Source organism: Portunus trituberculatus, chromosome 43, assembly GCF_017591435.1.
Source record: "Portunus trituberculatus isolate SZX2019 chromosome 43, ASM1759143v1, whole genome shotgun sequence".
Classification (NCBI taxonomy): Eukaryota; Metazoa; Arthropoda; class Malacostraca; order Decapoda; family Portunidae; genus Portunus; species Portunus trituberculatus.
Window position 1 is genome coordinate 19,560,943 of NC_059297.1, and position 20,747 is coordinate 19,581,689.

At 40.2% G+C, this 20,747-nt stretch overlaps 2 protein-coding genes across 2 annotated transcripts in view; one reads left to right on the forward strand and one right to left on the reverse strand.

Annotated features, from left to right (window-relative positions):
• Window positions 1-1,901: 1,901 nt before the first annotated feature.
• Window positions 1,902-2,978, forward strand: LOC123517992 (piggyBac transposable element-derived protein 3-like). The gene has a single exon (XM_045278494.1). It carries the CDS (start codon window positions 1,902-1,904, stop codon window positions 2,976-2,978), a length of 1,077 nt encoding a protein of 358 aa, XP_045134429.1.
• Window positions 2,979-5,818: 2,840 nt separating this feature from the next.
• The window catches only part of LOC123517993, a 30,390-nt gene continuing 15,461 nt past the window's right edge, over window positions 5,819-20,747 (reverse strand). Inside the window, exons 7-11 of the mRNA XM_045278495.1 lie at window positions 10,723-10,823; window positions 10,392-10,594; window positions 8,052-8,191; window positions 7,296-7,551; window positions 5,819-5,944 (exon numbers count right to left, since the gene is read on the reverse strand). Coding sequence (XP_045134430.1) covers window positions 5,819-5,944; window positions 7,296-7,551; window positions 8,052-8,191; window positions 10,392-10,594; window positions 10,723-10,823 — 826 coding nt within the window. The remainder of the gene's footprint in view (window positions 5,945-7,295; window positions 7,552-8,051; window positions 8,192-10,391; window positions 10,595-10,722; window positions 10,824-20,747) is intronic.

A 20,747-nucleotide genomic window follows, 5' to 3' on the forward strand; every position in this document is an offset into this window, starting at 1 on the left:
AAGAAATGCAAATTTAGTTTCTTATATATATATATATATATATATATATATATATATATATATATATATATATATATATATATATATATATATATATATACATATACTCTTCCGGCTCAAAGGACCAATAAAAAAATAATAAATAAATAATAAACATAGATTTCGCAAGTCTGTTACATACGTGAGCAAAGTTCTCTACCTTTCATACTCTCATATTTTGGGTTATACTTTACTTAGTACATTTTACTTCATATCATTACATTCAGGAATGATTGTTGAATCTAAGCATCACATTAACATTTTTGCAAGTAGATATTTGACAGAAATATGATGAGTTAAAGTGAAAAACTAGTGTTTGCATTATTTATAACTTTTAGTTGATTGCAACAATTCGCAGTGATCTAAAATAATTACTACAATAAACTATCCCATATAGTAGAAAGAAAATCTGAATGCGATGACATCTTCAGATTTTTTATAAAACTTTATATAAGCGGTATATGGAATAATTAGGGACCATCACCACCGCGCTACACAAACACTTGTCAGTCAGGAAATTATTACTTGACCGTCAGTGGTTTAAAATCTAAGTAGCAGTAATATGTAGAGAACAAAGTCTTAAGATATGCGATGATGTCTTCAGATTTCTGATAAAATATTATAAAAGCAGCAAATGGAATAATTAAGGATCAAACCAACAAATTTGACGGGCATCATCTTACCATCGCATGCTACACAAACACTAATGTCTTGTCAGTCACTCAGTCAGGTCGCAATGTCTACTCGGTGCAGAGTAGACATCACGACCTCCACTCCAGTCCTTTACAGATGATTTTCTGTAACTATGCCAAAATTGTGTATTTTCTCTCTCCAGTAAAGCCATTGTTTCTTTTGATAAAGATGTTACAGCTATGGTTATAAAGAGAAGGAAATTATTCCTCGACCGTTGTTAGTGCGTGGTTTGAAAATTACCGTTGCAGTTGTAAGCCGAGAGAGAGAGAGAGAGAGAGAGAGAGAGAGAGAGAGAGAGAGAGAGAGAGAGAGAGAGAGAGAGAGAGAGAGAGACTTTCACTTGTAGCCTAACCTTCATCAGTGTTTTATAATTATCAAGTCTACTCTTCCTTTGTCTGCAACTAGCCTATTATACGTAACCTTTAATAGTGTCCTTTCTTACTACCAAACGTATCATCATTATCATCAGCACCATTAATCTCCTATCATTACTATTTTTTTTTCCTTTTTTTCTTTCTTTTTATTTTCGCAAAGGATTATTTCCTTCCTATGCTACCTAACTTCCCAACTTCTTAACCCCTTAGCACATTATGTTTCTTTAAAGGAACAAAAAAGTGGTCTTCTACATATGCCTATTGTGTTTTAGTTTTCCATCGTATTTACATTTTTTTTTTTTTTTTTCATAATGAGAGAAAATGTTGTACTTTCAAACACTCAGGTCAGTTATTGCCTGTTGCTGCTAGTAGGAGGGTTGTTGCTGCCCTTCGGACCACATATGTTGACTCTCTTCCAAAATGTCAAGAAAAAGTCGAGATATTGATTGTATTTTTTCATGCATAACTATATATTTACAAATTTCCTATATAAACACGAGGCCAATGCTTGCATTATCACCAGCAATTATTACATTATAGTTAAGTTTTATACAGTGCATATTATGTCAGGCCAAATGTTGATGTTCCTTTGAAGGAACACCACGGAGGCCTCTGACAGATCGTCCATCTCCTATGAAATTATATACTGACCATTACTAACCACTAGTGTATATATTATGATCCTGTACTTAAGGATTAATATTCTAAAGGTTTTTCTCATAAATGGACACAAATTTTTAAAATCTATTAGAAGAAAATCAGTTTTTATTTATCTTATTCTTTGACAGGGCGTTCATGAATGTTGAGGATGCAGTGAATTACTTGTATTCAATACCTGATTATGATGAGGCTACGGGCATTGACATAACACTGGAGCCACCTGATGATGGAGCTCAATCAGATGCTGACGATCCTAGTGAGGATATTGTAGACGTTGAAGAGAATGTAAATCTACTTGGACCACGGTTACTAGCAAATGCGCCTCACATACAGCTTACAAATAGAAATTCTCGTGTGAACCCATGTTCAACCCGTTCAACTACAGTAGATCTTGAAGATGATGATGTTCGTGAGGCTTCACCACAAGAGAAAGCTAAGCCTCCAAAGAAGAGAAAATCCAAACCTGTATATGAGTGGAAACAGTATAATCTTGATCATAACACCTATGTTGAAAGAAGGAAGCTAGATAATAAAAGTCAACATATTCCATCAATAGTGAATAGATGGGCAGATGAAGGCTTAACTCCATATGACATTTTCACTAACATGTGGAATGAAGAGATAATGAAACTCATAAAAGTTGAAACAAACAGGTACCACCAAGTAACATTTGGTAAAGAACTTCATGTCACTGTCAATGAACTGTATCAAGTACTTGGTATATTTCTTCTTTCAGGCTATAATAAGGTTCCTAACCGTCGCTTGTTCTGGTCAAAATGTGCAGACACAAGGAACCTTTCTGTTACACAGTGTGGAATGTCAGTGAATAGATATGAAGAGATTGTTAGGAGCTTCCATTTTGTAGACAACTCAAAGATGCCTTCAGGTGACAAACTATACAAAATCAAGCCTCTATTTGATCACTTCAATAAAATATTCATGGAATTAGCTCAACCGTTACCTATGACATGGGCTGTTGATGAAGAGATGGAGCCATACTATGAGCATCATGGCCTCAAACAGTTCATCAGAGGAAAGCCAGTCAGATTTGGCTTCAAGTTCTGGTGCCTGTGCTCATCTGAGGGGTTCCTTGTTTCTTTCAAGCTATATGAAGGCCGGGATTCAGGGCATGAACAAGAACTATCAATAGGAGAATCAGTTGTTCACACACTGGTAAAAGGAAAAGTTCCCCTGGAAGTAACGGGTTTATAGACAATTTCTTCACTACAATGCCTCTTCTCGAGTCATTTAGGGATGCAAATATAAACAAACCTAACAGGTACAATACGCAAAGATAGATAAAAGACGTGCCTCTAAGTGACAAAGAAAAAGGAAAGAGATACAACAGAACTATTCACAACTGAACAAAAAACACTGGTAGTTTGCCACTGGAATGACAACAGTGATGTCATAGTAGTAGTATTTGTTTACTGATTCCATAATGGCAAAATATCACGAAAAATATTGATAAGTATATAGTGTAACAAATTTTTGCCGGGAAGGAACAACTCACATCTCAGAAGATAATACACCTATTCCCAAAATATCTTGCATGCGTCAGTTTTAGATATATAAAAGTAAAATATTAGAAAATTGAATTAATCGTCACATTAAAAAGGTTACCATGCATTCGTGGGTTAACTTCACTCCATTGATGGTAAGACTGCAGGATTTGTTCCATCAGAATGTTGTAATGGATAAACACAATATGACATGTACGGAGATTTTCACGTATATAGTAATACCATGAATAAGATTTTTTTTTTTTCGGTACATATTTGTCCAGAATCAGTACTAACTTCTATTTCTGTCATGTCTCACTGGCTCGAGTTCCTCGTGCTGATTATTTTTAAATTCCACATGATAGTATAAATCGCAAATTAAAGATATCGCCATCAGCGTTTCTTGAAAATTAATTAGCTTCCTTTGGACGCTATCAATTTACCGATTTAATTAGGTTAACTTAAAAAGTTTACCAAATAACAACCTAGTGATTTGCGACATAAAGTGATGATAGATTATTTAGAACCTCACTTGTGGGGGAAAAAAATCATTTCGTCCCCAAATAGTTCAGTACTTTTTCTGGACTTTTATTTTCCTGTACACAAATTATTTCACAAAAAATCACAAATTTCATATAAGCTTAGGCTGCAAAATTTCACGAAAGCCTATTCTATCATCCATTAGGCCGCGTTTAGTTATATATTAGCTACAATAGGTTGTGGCAGGCTGCATGAGGGTATGCAAAAAAAAAAAAATGCGAGCATAAGAAAAAAATAATGCCAATTTTCAGTTTCATCCAACCAACGATTTTCTGATGTGGTTTATATGTTTCTGGTGAGATAAATAGTGAACTGATTGATGTTCAACATCATTTCTGTCACAAATGCGTAGTTTTCAAGTTATGACTTTTCAACTTATGCCTACCTTTCCTCCCCCAACGATCTTTTGGGACCTGTGGGAAGTCGGGCTGGGGAAGCACCAAATTGATTAATGCGCGTTGCAAAAGATCTAAAATCAACAAAAACACAAAAACTCTATGAAAAATGCATAAACTACACCTTTGACGGTGGCAGTGGCGGTGGCTGAGGCGAGCGTTGCTGTTATTCTTGAGTAACATGTCAACAATTCGATCTAAACTTAGTCTTACAGAGGTTCTCAAACTTTTAAGCTCGTTGACTCCCCAAATGAAGTTTCAAATTTTCTACCGACCCCCTAGCTTTTAATTCAAGGGAAAAACACCGATGCCAAAATCAATACGAGTAGTACTAGTAGTAGTAGTAGTAGTAGTAGTAGTAGTAGTAGTAGTAGTAGTAGTAGCTATGAAGTATGATGAAAAGGTATCACACAGTAAGAAAATATGTCAAGATGTACTAGTATATTATTCATCGAACCTCTTTCGACCCCCTAGCTATTCATCGACCCCTCAGATGTTCTAATCTATCCCTGGGGGTCGATATCGACCACTTTGAGAACTCCCTGATCTAAACTAACCGGGGGCTGAGCCTTCCCGGACCCCATCTCTAGACTAGCCTGAGGTTGGGGCTGCTCCCCCCGACCTCTCCTGATTACTAACCAAACCCTCAGCCAAACCTAACCTATCCCAATTTTAACCAATATACAAAATGTAGTGAATCTTTGGCAACGCTGCTCAGCAATAACAGCAACGCTTGCCTCAGCCGCCGCCACTGCCGCCGTTAAAGGTGCAATTTATGTATCTTCTTATATTTCTTATGTGATTTTGTTGATTTTCTACCTGATTTTGCAATGTACGTTACTTGATTTAATGATCCCCCAGCCAAAAGACCCGATTTCCCACGGGTACCCCCAAGATCGTTGAGGAAGAGATGTAGACATTAGGTTGAAAAATTATTACTTGAAAAGAACGCATTTGCAATGGAAATGATGTAGACCATCAATCAATACACTACACATATCCCCAGAAACACATAAGCCACATCAGAAATCGTTGGCTAAGTGAAACTGAAAATTGTCCATTAAAGCTTTTCTCGCCTTACTTTCCCTCAAATAATTTTGTCTCTGGCTTTCATTATGTTACTCACCTCAAAATGAACACGTGGATCAGGCAGGGACGCGGGGCACCTCATTATTCAAGTGAAGGAAACAATTAGAAACAACACAAGACAAACTCAGCATCGTGGCAACAAATGAACAACGCGACAGTGTATACCATGGTACAATAACTTTTTGATAGGTAGACGCACGAGAACATTATTGGAACCACCAGCTGACTCAGATACGTCATCCGGTCGTGTAAACAACTCCATATCTTCGAGTGAGTATACACGTGTGGCAGAATTTGATCTTGGATTGTATGTTTCATGTGCCTTAATATTAATTTCTTATTGTTAGTATGGGCAAAGCTAGACCTTGTGCAGTGTATGGATGCACGCCTGCCAAGTCTAGTAATTTTAAATATTATAAATTCTCCAAGAACAAGACAATCGCAAGACAGTGGCTCCAAAAATGCTATCGTGCAGTAAACGTAAATAATGCCGTGATTTGTGAGCAACATTTTAGTTCCGCCCAAATTAAGCGCAATTTGAAATATGAATTATTAGGTTCCCCAGTTCCAAGGAGTTGGAGGGATCTAAAAACTGAGGCAGTCCCTGATCAAAATCTGCCATTTCGTGGACACGATAATGGAAGTGGCCTTTCTGCAGAAAATACGGGTAAGGAAACTTAGATTTACTGGCTAAATCTGATCAGTTTCAACACTCCAAATTAGAAATTGTATAATCTGCTTATGCCTAATGAACGAAATTAGTTTTACTAGTAGTCTAGACCTAGTCCATAATTTAGAGGCTATGCCAGCCTTACAGGCTACTGACTGTACCATGGTACAATAACTTTTTGATGTCTCTCGTTATTGTACCATGGGTTTACACTCAAGAATAAAGTACCTATATGAATGGCCACTCCATTGCACATTTCATGAATTGGGTTAGGTTAGGTTAGGTTAGGTTAGGTTCATTTCATGAATTGGGTTTGCCCATTTCATGAAATGGGCAATTTCACAAACGGGGTGTAACATATACATTCCCGGTATGGTAGTACCAAGGAATATAGAGAGGAAGTTTTGGTGGGTCAAAGTTTGGAGGACAGCGACGGCGCTGCCATATGTTGGAAGCGAGTAGTTTCATAGAAAACGTTGTTAGGAGTAACTTAAAATCTCTCCCGTGCTTCCTCCCGCCACCCCCTATTTTTCCCTGCATTCTCTCGTGGTTATGAACTTATAAGGCAAATAAAACATGTTTATATATATATATATATATATATATATATATATATATATATATATATATATATATATATATATATATGCGTTTTCTGCCCGCCTCCGCCTGGGCCACACCACAGTAATCATTACACTGTGGGCCACACCATACTCCTCACTTGCATCGCATACGTCGACTGTCTCGTGACCCCTTCTGCCCTTGGTGTAGGACTACCCTTGAGGCCATGGAACATTTCCTGCCTCAATGCCCACGCTTCCTCTCTCAACATACTGCATTACGCTCCAGAGGCTCTCCGCCCTGGCCATCACAACACTCGACCTGCCCACCCTCTTGGCGGCCTTAGGCGTCCACCCCTCCTGGCAACCTGCTGTCCTTCGCCTTACTTGTGGCTTCTTGAGGAAGACCGGCCAGCTACCACGCCTGTGATATCCACACAGGACTACCCCAGGACTCATAAGGATTCAAAAGAGGCCACGGAAATCTATGGATCTTTATGAGCCCGGGGGTGATCCTGTGTGGGTATCACAGGCGTGGTAGCTGGCCGGTCTTCCTCAAGAAGGAACAAGTAAGGCGAAGGACAGCAGGTTGCCAGGAGCGGTGGACGCCTGAGGCCGCCAAGAGGGTGGGCAGATCGAGTGTTGTGATGGCCAGGGCGGAGAGCTGAGTAATGCAGTATGTTGAGAGAGGAGGCGTGGGCATTGAAGCAGGAAATGTTCCATGGCCTCAGGGGTAGTCCTACACCAAGGGCAAAAGGGGTCACAAGACAGACGTAGGCGATGCAAGTGAGCGCTGAACGTGGTGTGGCCCAGGCGGAGGTGGGCAGTGGTTGATGTGCCTTACGCTCCTTCCCGTGACTGACTGACAGGGCTGGGCAGGATCCGAGTACTGGATCCGGATCCACCGGATCCGACAAGGCAGGAGGGATTCGATTACCAGCCTCTGGTACTCGAATCCACTGACGATTACTTGCTGGCTGAGGCGAATCCTGACGAATCCGGTACTCAGATCCAATTACAATTATTTTCCTGGCAGAGGTGAATCCTGATGGATCTGGCGATCATTCACTATTGTTTTTCGCTTTTTTGGGCTTCATCATTTAATTATTGGTAAAAAAAAAAAAAGCAGAATTGGCTAGAAATAATATCTATATAAATTAGTCAGCGAGAGACATTTAGAATATGAATTTAGTGTTGCCATTCATGCCTTAATTTCTCTGAAGGCTGATTGGCTGATACGCTGTGACGTCAGAACGTAGCATATAAATAGTCCCGCGTAGGAGGTGGACAGAATATTCATATACCCCCTCACCAACCTCGCTAATAAAGTTAAACCATTATCCTACAACCCCAAATCACCAATTCTACCACTATCCGTGGTTCGGAACCTATGTAAAACTGTAGGTCCCTCCGCTATACGGATGTACTTCTCACCTCATCCTCTCTATATGTCATCCTTTCCCCTACTACTATCACGTACTTCACTCTTCCTGCTTTACGGTGTTTGTTGTTTGCACTGAAAACGAGACCGTTTGGCCGTCACTTCCGTGTGGGTGCGGCGCCCTCGTCCGGGGCATTGGCGGTCCTGTGCTTTGGCGTGCTCGGTGCTCCTGCGGTTTGCTTGGCTCCACCTGGTCTGGTGCCGGCCTCCCTTGCCGCGTCCATTTCTCTATAGAAAGATACTTACAATAGACCAAATGCTCAACCATCCCAGAAGTACATCTTGCGCCTGGGTCAAGCCCCAGTGACTTTATCCTCTTCCTGAAGCTCCCTTCTTATCACCCCCCTATTCTTCCTCTGTCCCCACTTCCCCCCTCCCCATCTTTTCCTATCTAATTCTGATTCTGATTCTGGTGGAGTTTCAGTTGCAGCCTTGACACCACAGAGTCAGGGAGAAGGCGACAGTCGTCTTCATAGCCATATGGCCATAGAACTATGTAATAATGCAGAGCGAAATAAATTCTAATAAATCTAACATCCTTCCTCTATTAAACTGCGTGTTAATTGTTTTCCAGAAATTATTAGTCTCGTCAGTAGCCTATCAAAGGTCGGGATTCGTCTGAAGGCAAGTACTCAGATCCCGCTGTGGGACTCCAGTACCACCGAGTCTATCGATTACCGCGCTGGGAGACGAATCCAAGCAGCGAGACGAGTACCTCGCTGCTTGGATTCGTCAGAGGGCAGCCAGTCGGATCCCGCTCTCAGGCAAATCCAGCGCCGCGCCACCCCTTGCTCAAGTACTCGGATCCGGATTCGGATTCCACGGATAGGCCAGACCAAGTAATCGGATTCGTGATTACATAAAAAGTCGGATCCTGCTCAGCTCTACTGACTGACTGTTTGAATCTTGTAACGGCGCTCATCCTCCCCGCCCGATGGACCCCCCCATCTCTCACCCCCTTACTACCTGCGACCCGCGCGCCATCTGTTAGAAGCGAGGTTCCCTAATCAATTCCTCCAGCCCGCCCATTGAACCCGTATATCATCCCTAGAATTCTTGGGCAGTACCAAGTAGAATGTCTGCGGAACGCGTGAACTGCCCACGTTATCATACGTGGACAGTGAGATACACGTAGGCATCGTTGTTGACGGCCACCAGCTGGCTGCTTCATGACGTCAATACCTCTGGGATGATTTAGAATTATTATTATCAAGATCAAGCAGCAACAAAACAGCCTTCGTTAAGGAAATATTTCCTTATAGCTATCTTGATCTTGATCTTCATGATACGAGTCACTTGGAGTGCTCCTGAGCCAAACCTCTGTAACAGCAACTACTGTAGGGAAAAATTAAAATAAAGCATCAGAAAGAAAGCAATCACCATATTTCACATTGCTGATTCACACATCAAGCACGCCACATTCTCTCTCCAGGAACTCCTTCACGGCATTAATCATCCTGTCGTTCGTGTCTCCACACAGTCCCAACATCAACACCGTTCATTCCCTTCCTGTCTTCTCCACTCTGACATTCCCTAATTCCCTTAGCACCACTTGCATCATCTCATTCCTGTCTCTGGCATACTTCAAACACTCCAGCACCACATATTCCACTGTCTTATACTCTTCCATCTCTTTTGTAAATCTGAGTGGGTCGTGCGCCTGGCAGAGCTACAATTGTCCACGCCAAGGAATATACAAGGAGGAAGTTGTGGTATGGGTTAAAGTTTAGAGGACAGCAACGGTGCTTCCATCTGTTAGGAGCGAGTAATTTCATAGAAAATGTTTCCAGGAGTAGGTTATGAAGATTTCTCCCGTATTTCCCCCATCCCCTATTTTTCCCTGCATTCTCTCGTAGTTAAGAACTTATAAGGCAAATAAAATATGTTTATATATATATATATATATATATATATATATATATATATATATATATATATATATATATATATATATATATATATATATATATATATTTTCTGCCCGCCTCTGCTTGAGCCCCACCATACTCGGTGTCCACTTGCACCGCCTACGTCTGTTTCCTGACCCCTTCTGCCCTTGGTGTAGGACTACCCGAGAGACCATCAAACATTTCCTGCTTCCACTCTCACCACACTGCACTATGTTCCCGGCTCTCCACCCTGGCCATCACAACACTCGACCTGCCCACCCTCCTGGCAGCCTCAAGCATCCACCCCTCCCAGCAACCTGATGTCCTTTTCCTTACTTGTGCCTTCTTGAGGAAGACCGGCCAGCTACCACGCCTGTGACACCCACACAGGACTACCCGAGGGCTCATAAGGATCCAAGAGTTAAGGCCACTAAGATATCCACACAGGACTATTCCAGGGCTCATAAGGATCCAACAGTTAAGGCCATGAAGATCTATGGATCCTTATGAGCTCGGGGGTAGTCCTGTGTGGGTATCACAGGCGTGGTAGTTGGCCGGTCGTTCTCAAGAAGGTCACAAGTAAGGCTTAGGACAGCAGCTTGCCGGGACGCCTGAGGCCGCCAGGAGGATGGGCAGGTCAAGTGTTGTGATGGCCAGGGCGGAGAGCTGGGAGTGTAGTGCAGTGTGAAAGTGGAAGCGTAGGCATCGAAGCAGGAAATGTTCGATGGTCTTTGGAGTAGTCCTACACCAAGGGCAGAAGAGATCAGGAGACAGACGCAGGAGGTGCAAGTGAGCTCTGAGCCTGGTATGACCCAGGCGGAGGTGGGCGATGGCTGCTCTGGCTTGCGTCCCTTTCCGTGACTGACTGACTTTGAATCTTGTAACGGCGCTCATCCTCCCCTGCTGATGGGAGGGATATCTGCATTAGCTTCTCAAGAAACTCGCAAAATAGTCCCTGAACTTGGACAAGCCTAGTTGTTTTACATGAACCAGGAAGCAAATAATGAGGTACACAGTAAAAATGCAAAAACTTCCTGCTGTATTTCTCTAAATGTAGTTTCGAGCATAGATAGCATAACGCATTTCCAGTTTGAAATTTTAAACATGCATAAGAAAATAAAGTAATGACAAAAAAAAATGACTTGCACATGTAACAAACCGCAAGACAGCACATTATAGGGTATTACTCAGTAAATTCTTAATACAAGCCAAATTAAATTGAAAATCATTGGTAATGAACATCAACAACTCAGGCTAATGTTAGCGGCAACCATTACCACACCACATCTCATGCAATTCTCCCTGGTCTACCAAATTTCGAAGCAATCTAGGTAGCCCAAAAGATATAGTCGCCACACATGGCCGTTAGTCAAGGAGGGGAAACATGAGATATACACAATGCCCTCAGATCACCAGCAGCACACTACCCTATTTCTGGCGTTCTGGATGATCTTGCAGCTGTGAGAGCACCGACCATTGAGCTCATGATCATTGGGAAGCTTACGCAGGGAAGCTTACCAGGGAAACGCTCATATGCGTTTCCCTGGTCGGCTGCAGCAGTTTATTCACCCATTAACCTGGTGCACAGAGCTACTGCTTCCTCTGGGTGAGCAAAATTATCCTTGTTTATGTGCCTTGATTTGGTTGTGTTTATCCACGCACGAGTCAGATACTAACTGCTCACATGAACAACATTCTTGATTATTTTATCTATTTCTGTTAAACACTCTGGAGTAGCATTTCTTTCTCCTGAGGCTGACTAGGTTGAAGGTACAATAAATGTATTTTATTCTGTTATCAAAACAAGATGTGCCACTTTCTTTTTTCCGTTTCTTTTTGATACGCAAGTCTTCATCACACAGGTGTTTTTGATACTGGAGTATATCCAAAATGGTAGTGTCGTTGTTCCATATCCTAGAAACTTAATTACTTTCGTTGTCTTTTCTCAGTACCGCGATGTTCTTGTTGCTTTGGATTTTAGCTTCTCTAGTAAAACGTTCCTTTACTGGCCGGATAGGTATTCAGTGATTTTCCTCCCCTCCTCTCGTCTATCCAGCAAGCTCTCTCGTCAGCACTCATGAGGAAAGAAATCATCCTTTCCCTCGTCTTTTTTTTTTACCATTACTTTTTTTTTTTTTTTTTTAGTTTGTGTTCATTTTCATTATTTATTTATTTCAAGTTTCCAATTGAGGCAGTATCTCTCTCTCTCTCTCTCTCTCTCTCTCTCTCTCTCTCTCTCTCTCTCTCTCTCTCTCTCTCTCTCTCTCTCTCTCTCTCTCTCTCTCTCTCTCTCTCTCTCTCTCTCTCTCTCTCTCTCAACATTTTCTTCCCTTCCAATATATGTACGCACATAGTATGTACCTTCACTATTCCACTCCCTGGTCACCATCCCGCTATCGCCTTCCCCTTCCCTTCAGTTTCACTTTGTGTCTGATACCTAACTCCCCTCCCCTTAATTGCCCACAGTCAGTCAGTCCTCTCCCTACTATTCACTCCCCTGTCAAATTATCCCCTTAAGTCTCTCCCTCGCTAGGTACTCTTACATCTTCCTATTTCTTTTTCAGCGCCCCCTCCTCACATTTCTCTCTCCTGTATCACTGCTTCCTAGGGTTCACATCTAGAGGGATCTCAACTGGACGTCAATAATGCCTACTTATGTTTGCTCGGAAACTGAGGGTCTTTGAAAGGTTTCTCACGAACACATTTTCCATTTAACAACCCTCTCCTTTCCGCACTATAGTTTTTCTTTATAAACCCATCCGTGCGTTATCATGCAAAGTAGATATTTTGTAGCAATATGGTGTTTGTTTCCATGTGATAAACAGCATGTGATCACTTCCTTTTAATGCTAAACGACACTGAAAAATTCAATAAATTAAAAGAAAAAAATCCAACTCTGTACATACATCGACTCGACACTTCAAAGGCAGAAAGTAAATATATTTGACGGCTGAGAAATTCTATACAATGTTTTCCTTCTCTTTTGATAATCCAATATCGCTATATAGTTAAAGCTGATTAGTACCCAAAAAATAAAAAATAATAATAAAATTAAATATATAAGCAATAACAACAAAAAATAGAAATAACGAATAATACTGACACAGATAATATAATAATGATGATTAGGATAATAACAATAATAATAATAATGATAATAATAATAATAATAATTATAATAATAATAACAATAATAATATAATAATGATAATAATAATAATAATATAGAAAATGTATGTGTATATATTATATATATATATATATATATATATATATATATATATATATATATATATATATATATATATATATATATATATATATATATATATATATATATATATATATATAAGCGAACACTTCTCTCACTCACACTAGTTTCATTTACTATTTCTTTCGTTTGAAGGCCTAATTCATGACACTGGATCACCTTGACCCTTGTATCATGATCGAAAGGCTTCCCACTCATGGCGTATGGATGTCAAGCATGATTATTCAAGGCAAACACCAACAAATTTTTAGAAGCGCGGGACAGTGGCTGCTCTAAAACATTGATGTATGTAATGACAGACATAATTTATGTCATCTATAGTCACTGAGTGATGGGTGACAGCTAGGGTAAAGTTGCTATGGAGCCAATTTTCCCTGGGGCATTTTTCCCTTTTCCGCCAAGTGCATACTGTCTAATCATGAACAAAGACAGGCCAGCGATTAACCCGGCCAGCCTTTTCCGCTCCAACTGTATATATATATATATATATATATATATATATATATATATATATATATATATATATATATATATATATATATATATATATATATATATATATATATATATATATTAAACACACAATAGGATTCGCATATCTACAGTACTTTTCCTGACTACTTTTTACACTTTCCGCTCATAGCTTATGCATTTTATTTCAATATTATAGGAATATCTGTGTTCCACTTGTAATGATACGATGGTTTCATACATTTTGAACATATTCATGTGTAAATGTAGGTTCCCATGCATTTAACCAAATTAAACTCTTGAAGCAGGTATATAAATTCTACATTTCCTATTTGGAAAGAGCCAGCGTTTTATCTCTCCAGGGAAATCTAAGGAAATGGTCCCTTCTTCTCCAGTATCACTATACATTATCTCTCACATGCTTCACCGTTTTTCACTAGTCTTTCATCCCAACTGAACACCTTTATTTTACTACCATCATTTGTTATTTTTCTTCTCTATCATATTACCATTCGCTGTCCCTTTGTCTTTCTACTCACTCTTCTATGTCCAATCTTTCTATGTGGCTTTCCGTGTAGCTAGAACCGCGTGAATGAGAGGGCAAGTGACCACTGTCTCGCTATTTCAAAGGTGCTAAGTGAAAGGTTTCTTTCGTACTTGATTTTTTTTGTAATAAAAACCACTACGACGATATTGCATTAACTGTAAATTTTCAATCAACAATACTCGAATTCTAATTATATAATGACTTCTTACCAAGATGGTTTATGCTGTAAATGATGTCGTTCCAGTCGCCACTAATGACAGAACATCCTATTCCTATTGCTACTACTGCTGCCGCTTCGGTTTCTGATTTTGTTTCTTTGTTTTTGTTGTTGGTGTTGTTGTGGTTGTTGTGGTTGTTACTGCTGCTGCTGCTACAACAACAAAACAACAACAGAAACTACTACTGCTACTACTACTACTACTACTACTACTACTACTACTACTACTACTACTACTACTACTACTACTTTTATCAAATATAATTTTTAAGACAAACGCCCACACAAATAGAGGAGGAATAGATGAGACATCCCACACATTTGCAAGGACGTATCCGAATATAACTGCATTTTTCCTGAGAAAGATGGAAAAATTATATACGTACCTTTCACATGAACATTAGTATATAATGATGTGAGTTATAAAATAAATTCCTAGATTCAAATAGTTTATCTCTATCTATTTTATCATTATTTGCCTTTTCAACATCATCAAAAATTAAATGCCAATGAAGAATTAACTAGAATTAAGAAACAGCCAACAGTTTTATAAAATTCGCTATCATTGATGAATTACGATGACGTAATATGATCTTCACGTATTTCCTTCCATAATCTTGTATTAAACTTAATCAGTGATAAATGAAACGATAGTTTAATATGCATTAATCAAGTTTTTTTTTTTCTTTTCATTTAAAAATCATTAGTAGCGTTAAATATCTTTCTTTCCCGCTTTTGAACATAATAAGGTATGACCATGGAGTACTCTTCCCATGTTTGGAGGGGTTCCATTCACACAGTTTTGTTAGAAAAGGTGGAATCAAAAAATTTTCGTCTTATTAACTCTCCTCCTCTATTTGGCTGTTTTCAGCCTCTTTCTCACCGCCATAATATTGCATCCCTTTCTATCTTCTATCTCTATTTTCATGCTAACTGCTTTACTGATATTGCTAACTGCATGCCTCCCCTCCTCCTGCAGCCTCGATGCACAAGGCTTTCTTCTTCCTCTCTACCAAGCCTATTCTTCAATTTGCCAAACACTCCTTCATTAATAGAAAATGTCAAAATCTTTCAAACTCAAACTCCTCTCGAGACTTCTGGCATCTAGCCTAAAACATCTCCAATAACTTCACTGCTTCATCTTTCCCTCCTTTATTTCATCCTGATGGCACCACTGCCATCTCTTCTGTCTCTAAAGCTGAACTCTTCCCTCAAACCTTTGCTAACAACTCCACCTTGGAAGATTCTGGGTTTGTCCCTCCCTCCCCTCCTCCCTCTGACTATTTCATGTCTTCAATTGCAATTCTTCGTAATGATATTTTCCATGCCCTCGCTGGCCTAAACTCTCGGAAGACTTATGAACCCGATGGGGTCCCTCCTATTGTTCTCAAAATCTGTTTCCGTGCTTACACCTTGCCTGGCTAAACTCTTTCAATTATGTCAATCGACTTCTACCTTTCATTCTGGCTGGAAGTTTGCCTACATTCAGCCTGTTCCTAAAAAGGTGACCGTTCTAATCTCTCGAACAACCGTCCTAGAGCTTTAATCTCTTGCTTGTCTAAAGTTTTTGAATCTATCCTGAATAGGAAGACTCTTAAACATCTGTCATTTCACAATCTTCTATTTGATCGCCAGTATGGCATCCGTCAAGGTCGCTCTACTGGTGATCTCCTGGCTTTCCTTACTGAGTCTTGGTAATCTTGTAGAGATTTCGATGAAGAGTCTTGCACAAAGCTTTGATTTCTAAACTGCCCTCGCACGGTTTCTATCCTTCTGTCTGCAGGTTTATCTGAAGTTTCCTTTCCTACCGTTCTGTTGCTGCCGTGGTAGACGGTGTAATTCATCATGGTCGTCTGCTGGTCAATCAGCCAGCCTTCCCCATTACGGAAAGAGCTCAGAGCTCATATTGACCGATCTTCGGGTAGGACTGAGATCACTTCACACACCGGGACAGCAAGGCCAGAACCCCTCAAATTACATCCCATACCTAGTTGCTGCTAGGTGAACATGGTCTATACATAAAGGAACTCGCCCATTTGCTTCTCCGCGACAGTGACTCGAACCCTTCTTGGTTGTGAGTCAAGCGTGTAAACCACTGAGAGAGAGAGAGAGAGTGTGTGTGTGTGTGTGTGTGTGTGTGTGTGTGTGTGTGTGTTAGAAGCGTTTAGAATACTTTAGATGATATTATGTGATCAAAATTAATATTCATCGGCACTTATAATGTAATGATGAACTAGAAAATATCTTCTGACATTTTGTTGACACAACAAAATTAATGTAAGAGAAAATATCCACAACACATTCCAAACCTTATCACACACTCAAAAAGAAGAAAAAAGCGTCCAATTACCACATACCTAAAGGTAACTAAACATCATCAGGATGCGTTGTTTGCTCAGAATTCTTTAAATAGTTAGTATCACCACCACCGGAACATTTTCTCCGTCGCCTTACAGTTATTTTTCCCCCAGCTGTTTATTCAACTCCTTTAACAAAACAGAAAAAGACATCACATTGTTCCAGGAAACAAAGGAGCACTGCTTTTCCATTTGGTAGTCTTTTCTTATGTAAATAACCACTTACCCCTCTTCTCTTAATTTTTTTTCCTACCCTCCAGTGAGTGAGCTGTTTTAGAATATCTGTTTATGACGAATAACGGATTGTTTTAGCTTAATTCTTTTGCAGACACATTTCAGTGGTTTGGGGCCTATAGGAGAGATGGCATTTATCCTCACTCTATTACGTTTTACGTCTATTCCAATGTGTCTGCAAAAGAATGGGACTAAAATAGCCAATAATAATGATTGAAAAGGACTCTAGAATACCACCACCTTTCCCAGAATTATTTTGATACTCTTGTCAATGAATATCGTAACCATAAGCACAAAACTACATAGCATGGGCATAATAACCTGACTCCAAACTAACAATAGTTGATGGTAATTATGAAATATTTCTAGTATAGTTTTGAAAACTATGCTGTGGTCAATGTTGATTGTTTTGGCAAGAAAGCTGATTGCTTTAGCAAGCACATCTTATCTCACTTTCCTTTTGCTGAGATCTCCATTTTAGGGGATTTCAATGTTCACCACCAGCTTTGGCTTTCATCTTCTTTCACTGACCAACCTGGTGAACAAACCTTCAACTTTGCTATCCTTCATGACCTAGAGCAGCTAGTGCAGTTCCCTACCCGTATTCCTGACCGCCTTGGAGACACGCCCAACATTCTTGATCTTTTCCTAACCTCCAACCCTTCTGCTTACTCTGTTAAACTTTCCTCTCCGTTGGGCTCCTCCGACCACAATCTAATTTCCGTTACCTGTTCTATCACTCCAGTGCAGCCTCAGGACCCGCCTAAGCGGAGGTGCTTCTGGCATTTTAACTCTGCTAAGTGGGAGGAACTAAGGCAGTACTATTCTGATTTCCTTGGGATGATTATTGTTTTCATGTCAGAGATCCTTCTCTTTGTGCCGAGCGCATAACAGAGGTGATTATCTCTGGCATGGAGCTATACATTCCTCATACTTTCTCTAACCCTAAAGCTAAAAAGCCTTGGTTTAACTCTGCTTGTTCTCGTGCTGTCAATGATAGAGAGGCGGCTCACAAACGGTTCCGTAGCCATCCAACTGCTGAAACTCATGCCCTATATATTTCTGCCCGTAATCATGCCAAATCTATTCTCCAACTTACTAAAAACTCTTTCATCAATAGAAAATGTCAAAGTCTTTCCAATTCTAACTCCTCTCGAGATTTCTGGCATCTAGCCAATAATATCTCTAACAACTTTACTTCTTCGTCTTTCCCTCCTTTACTTCATCCAGATGGCTCTACAGCTGTCTCTTCTTTTCTAAAGCTGAACTCTTCGCTCAAACCTTTGCTACCAACTCAACTTTGGATGATTCTGGGCATATTCCTCCTACTCCTCCACCCTCTGACTACTTCATCCCTAAAATTAAAATTCTTTATAAAGACGTTTTCCTGGCCCTCTCTGGCCTTGATTCTCGGAAGGCTTACGGTCCGGATGGAGTCCCTCCTGTTGTTCTCAAAACTGTGCTTCCGAACTCGCTCACTGCCTGGTCAAACTCTTTCATCTGTGTCTCTCTACTTCTATTTATCCTTCTTGCTGGAAGTTTGCTCACATTCAACCTGTCCCTAAAAAGGTGACCACTCCAATCCTTCTAACTACCGCCCTATAGCTTTGATTTCCTGCCTTTCTAAAGCCTTTGAGTCTATCCTTAATAGGAAGATAATGAGGCATCTATCAGCTCACAACCTTCTCTCTGATTGCCAGTATGGTTTCCGTAAAGGCAGATCTACTGGTGATCTTCTTACTTTCCTAACTGAATCTTGGTCATCCTCTTTTAGGGACTTCGGTGAAACCTTTGCTGTCGGCCTTGACATATCGAAAGCCTTCGATAGAGTCTGGCACAAATCTTTAATTTCTAAACTACCCTCCTACGGATTCTATCCTTCTCTCTGTACCTTCATCTCCAGTTTCCTTTCCGATCGTTCTATTGCTGCTGTAGTAGACGGTCACTGTTCTTCCCTAAAACTATCAACAGTGGTGTTCCACAGGGTTCTGTCCTATCACCCACTCTCTTTCTATTATTCATCAATGATCTCCTAAATCTGACTCAATGCCCTATCCACTCCTATGCTGATGATACCACCTTGCATTATTCAACAGCGTTCAACAGACGCCCAACCCAACAACAATTAAATGACTCAAGGCGAGATGCTATAGGACGCCTAACTTCTGATCTTTCACTTGTTTCTGATTGGGGCAGAGAAAACCTGGTTTTGTTCAATGCCTCAAAACTCAATTTCTACAACTATCTACTCGACATAACCTTCCAGACAACTATCCTCTCTTCTTCAATAACACTCAACTTCCCTCTCCTCTACATTAAACACACTCGGTCTATCCTTCACTAAAAATCTAAACTGGAAATTTCACATCTCTACTCTTGCTAAATCAGCTTCCAAGAAGTTAGGTGTCCTGTGGCGTCTTCGTCCATTTTTCTCTCCTCCCAGCTGCTTGCTCTGTACAAGGGCCTTATCCGCCCGTGTATGGAGTATGGCTCTCATGTCTGGGGATCCACACACAGCTTTACTAAACAAGGTGGAATCTAAAGCTTTTCGTCTTATCAACTCTTCTCCTCTAACTGACTGTCTTGATTCTTTAAGTCACCGCCGCAATGTTGCATCTTTATCTGTCTTCTACCGCTGTTTTCATGCTGTCTGCTCTTCTGAACTTGCTAACTGCATGCCTTCCCCTCCTGCGGCCTCGCTGCACAAGACTCTCTACTTCTTCTCATCCCTATTCTGTCCATCTTCCTAATGCAAGAGTTAACCAGTATCTTCACTCCTTCATTCCCTACACTGGTAAACTCTGGAACTCTCTACCTGTGTCTGTATTTCCACCTGCCTATGACTTAAACTCTTTCAAAAGAGGAGTGTCAAGACACCTCTTACGTTAACTGGACCCTCCTTTTAGATTTTTTTGTTTTTTCTTTCTCCTACTTTCCTCTCAACAGGGCCTGGCAACCAGCGGATTTTTTTTTTCCAACACTGTTTTCCCTTGGCCAGTGCCCTTGTAATGTAAAAAAAAAAAAAAAAAAAAAAAAGCACTTGAAACACTTCAGGGTTGTCAACCTGTGCGAATATGCTATTGGTTTTGGGTTTTAACACCACGTCGTGTCGCCTTCCCCGATTCTTTAAAACCGATTTGCAAAGTTAGTAAGAGGAAATACGATGTGGGGCTTGGTGTCGGGATCTATTAACACTTAACATTTAAAAACTTGGGTCTGTATCTTTACTGCTCTGTGGGTTTTTTTTTTTTTTTTTTTCTCTAACCTGAAGAGATCCTCCAAATACTGAAGAGATATAAAAAACAAAGCATGTTCTAAAAATGAATTAATAAATAAATGATTGACGCGTAGAAAAATTTTGGATCACAGATTTGGCTAATTTTGACACGCACTTTCAAAAACGTTGGCCTCCCGTGGGCTAAACTGAACCAGGCTTTGTTCTTTTATGCTTTTTTTAGTGGTGACATCCATGTAATAATAAATTATTAACTCCTCTAGTCGAGAGGGAGTGAACGTGTGAAACCTCCTCGTTGGAGTTCATCTTGTAAAACTTTATTGATTTGAATTGTCGGTCTTTTCATTCTTACTAGAAGTAATAGAAATAGCAGATAGTTATGGAACACAGGAAGTGATAGGACGAGAGGCTCTGCTAGAAGTGAATTTAGATTTAGAAGCAGGCGAGGCTTTGGTGGTAGATGCAGTGAGCGGGAATCAGTCTGGGTGGCTGCAGTGCACACATCTTGGGCTGAACTATCACCATTGAGGCGCGTATGAGATATGTATTTGAAACTTACAGCA

Coding starts and splice junctions, on each gene's coding strand:
- LOC123517992 (XM_045278494.1), top strand. CDS start 1,902: ATGAATGTTGAGGATGCAGTGAATTACTTGTATTCAATACCTGATTAT.